The 1,737-nt window shown below is 30.6% G+C and overlaps 1 protein-coding gene across 4 annotated transcripts in view; it reads left to right on the top strand.

The window, feature by feature from the left end:
• LOC106867789 (nuclear pore complex protein Nup98-Nup96) overlaps positions 1–1,445 on the top strand; it is a 114,383-nt gene extending 112,938 nt beyond the window's left edge. For all 4 annotated transcript variants that reach the window (XM_052973670.1, XM_052973671.1, XM_052973668.1 and 1 more), the window contains 2 exons: positions 36–131; positions 272–1,445. In XM_052973670.1, the coding sequence (XP_052829630.1) occupies positions 36–131; positions 272–353 (178 nt within the window). In that variant the 3' untranslated portion in view covers positions 354–1,445. The remainder of the gene's footprint in view (positions 1–35; positions 132–271) is intronic.
• The last annotated feature ends 292 nt before the right edge of the window (positions 1,446–1,737 follow it).

The following is a 1,737-nucleotide window of genomic DNA, read 5'->3' as shown; positions in this document are numbered from 1 at the left end:
TTTTTTTTTTTTTTTTTTGCTTTAATTCATTCTAGATTGTGTATCTCAGAGATGTCTAAAAATACATCAAATATTTTCAGAATATTTTCTATGCTTTTACATCAGAATGATTTTGATTTTAAAATTACCAAGTTAGTAAAATTCCGTTTTCTCTTTCTCTCTCTTTTTTAATTCTAAATGTATTTATAAATGAATAAAGAATTAACAAATATGTTTTGGTGCTAAATAACAGATAAGTATAAATTTTTTTTTTTCTTTTCTTCTATTTCAGCCGTTTAGCTACCCAAATTGAGAACTTGGAAATCCCTGATGAGAATATGGAGCAGGAAACATGTGAATTGATGGCATTTTGATGCAGAAAATTTTGTGTATCTTAAACTTTCTGAAGTCTCTACATTAAACTCCAACTGATTTTATCTTAGACATGTGTTAGTATGTGTCTGTTTTAGTAGTGTAATGTACACTTGTATATAATGGGTGTGTATGTTTGTGCGCATGCATGTGTAAATTTTATGACTTTATGGCTGAGGCACTACAATCTAAGAAAAGTTTTAATTTTTTTCACTTTTTTTTTTACCTATTATCATGCTAATTTTATTGTTATAATATTTGAATTAAAACACTATATGTTTGCACGTGTGCGTGTGTGTTCATATGAATGCATGTTTCTGTCTTTCTTTTATTGAATAATACACATGTAAAGAATTTACTTAAATATAAAAATCCAACAGAATGCAGCAGACATCCAGAACCCTTTTGCTGACACTATAATCGCACTCATTATTGCAAATAATGACCTGAAGGTAACCCTGTGAGTGGAGTTTGCTAGACAGAAACTGTACAGAAGTCTGTCCTGTGTGTGTGTGTGTGTATGCGCGTGCTTATCCTTTATGATATATTGTGAAAGGATGTAAACATGGGCAAAGAACTGAAGAACTAATTCTCTTTTAATGAGGTCCTTTGTATTATTTGTCATACACTAAGTTACAGACAGTCCTTTGTCACTCCCACCATAAGAAATGCAATATTCTTTTTCAAAAGTGGTAATGTAAAAAGAAATTAACATATGCACTCCATAAATTAATCAGTTGCAAAACAAATTTAACAGATGCACTTCTAGATCCTTTCTCAGCTCTGGAATCACAATGTCATTGCAGAGAGAGAGATAGAGAGAGCTATCAGTAGCTTCAAATACTAAAATTGTTTTCTACATCTGGACTGTGATCATCACAACTATTGATTTCTACTAAGGTTATTGTTTTCAAAAGCTTATATTTTTTATTGTAATTAAATGTTATTGTTGATTTCAAAATAATGGTAAATGAGCAAAAGAAAACAATTGCCTTTAGTTGTTTGTATAAGAACAGTACTTTCATGAAGAAACTATCAGGCAATTTAGTGTTTCCAACTATCATAAATAAATAGTATTTTGTGATACAACCACATATCTTCTCTTTCTTTCTTTTTTATGGCAATATTTTCTATTTCAAGTCTTTGTTTGCTTTAATATTATATCTATTTCTTTTATTCTTTTACTTGTTTCAGTCATTTGACTGTGGCCATGTTGGAGCACTGCCTTAAAGGTTTTTTCTTTTTTTAAGTCAAAGAAATTGACCTCGGGACTTATTCTTTTGTAGGCTTCATACTTATTCTATCGGTATCTTTTGTCAAACTACTAAGTTACGGGAATGTAAACACACCAACACTAGTTGTCAAATGATGGTGTGGGGGGGGGGG

Source organism: Octopus bimaculoides, chromosome 16 (genome assembly GCF_001194135.2).
Source record: "Octopus bimaculoides isolate UCB-OBI-ISO-001 chromosome 16, ASM119413v2, whole genome shotgun sequence".
In the NCBI taxonomy this organism is placed as follows: domain Eukaryota; kingdom Metazoa; phylum Mollusca; class Cephalopoda; order Octopoda; family Octopodidae; genus Octopus; species Octopus bimaculoides.
This window is presented reverse-complemented; position numbering and strand designations above follow the sequence as displayed.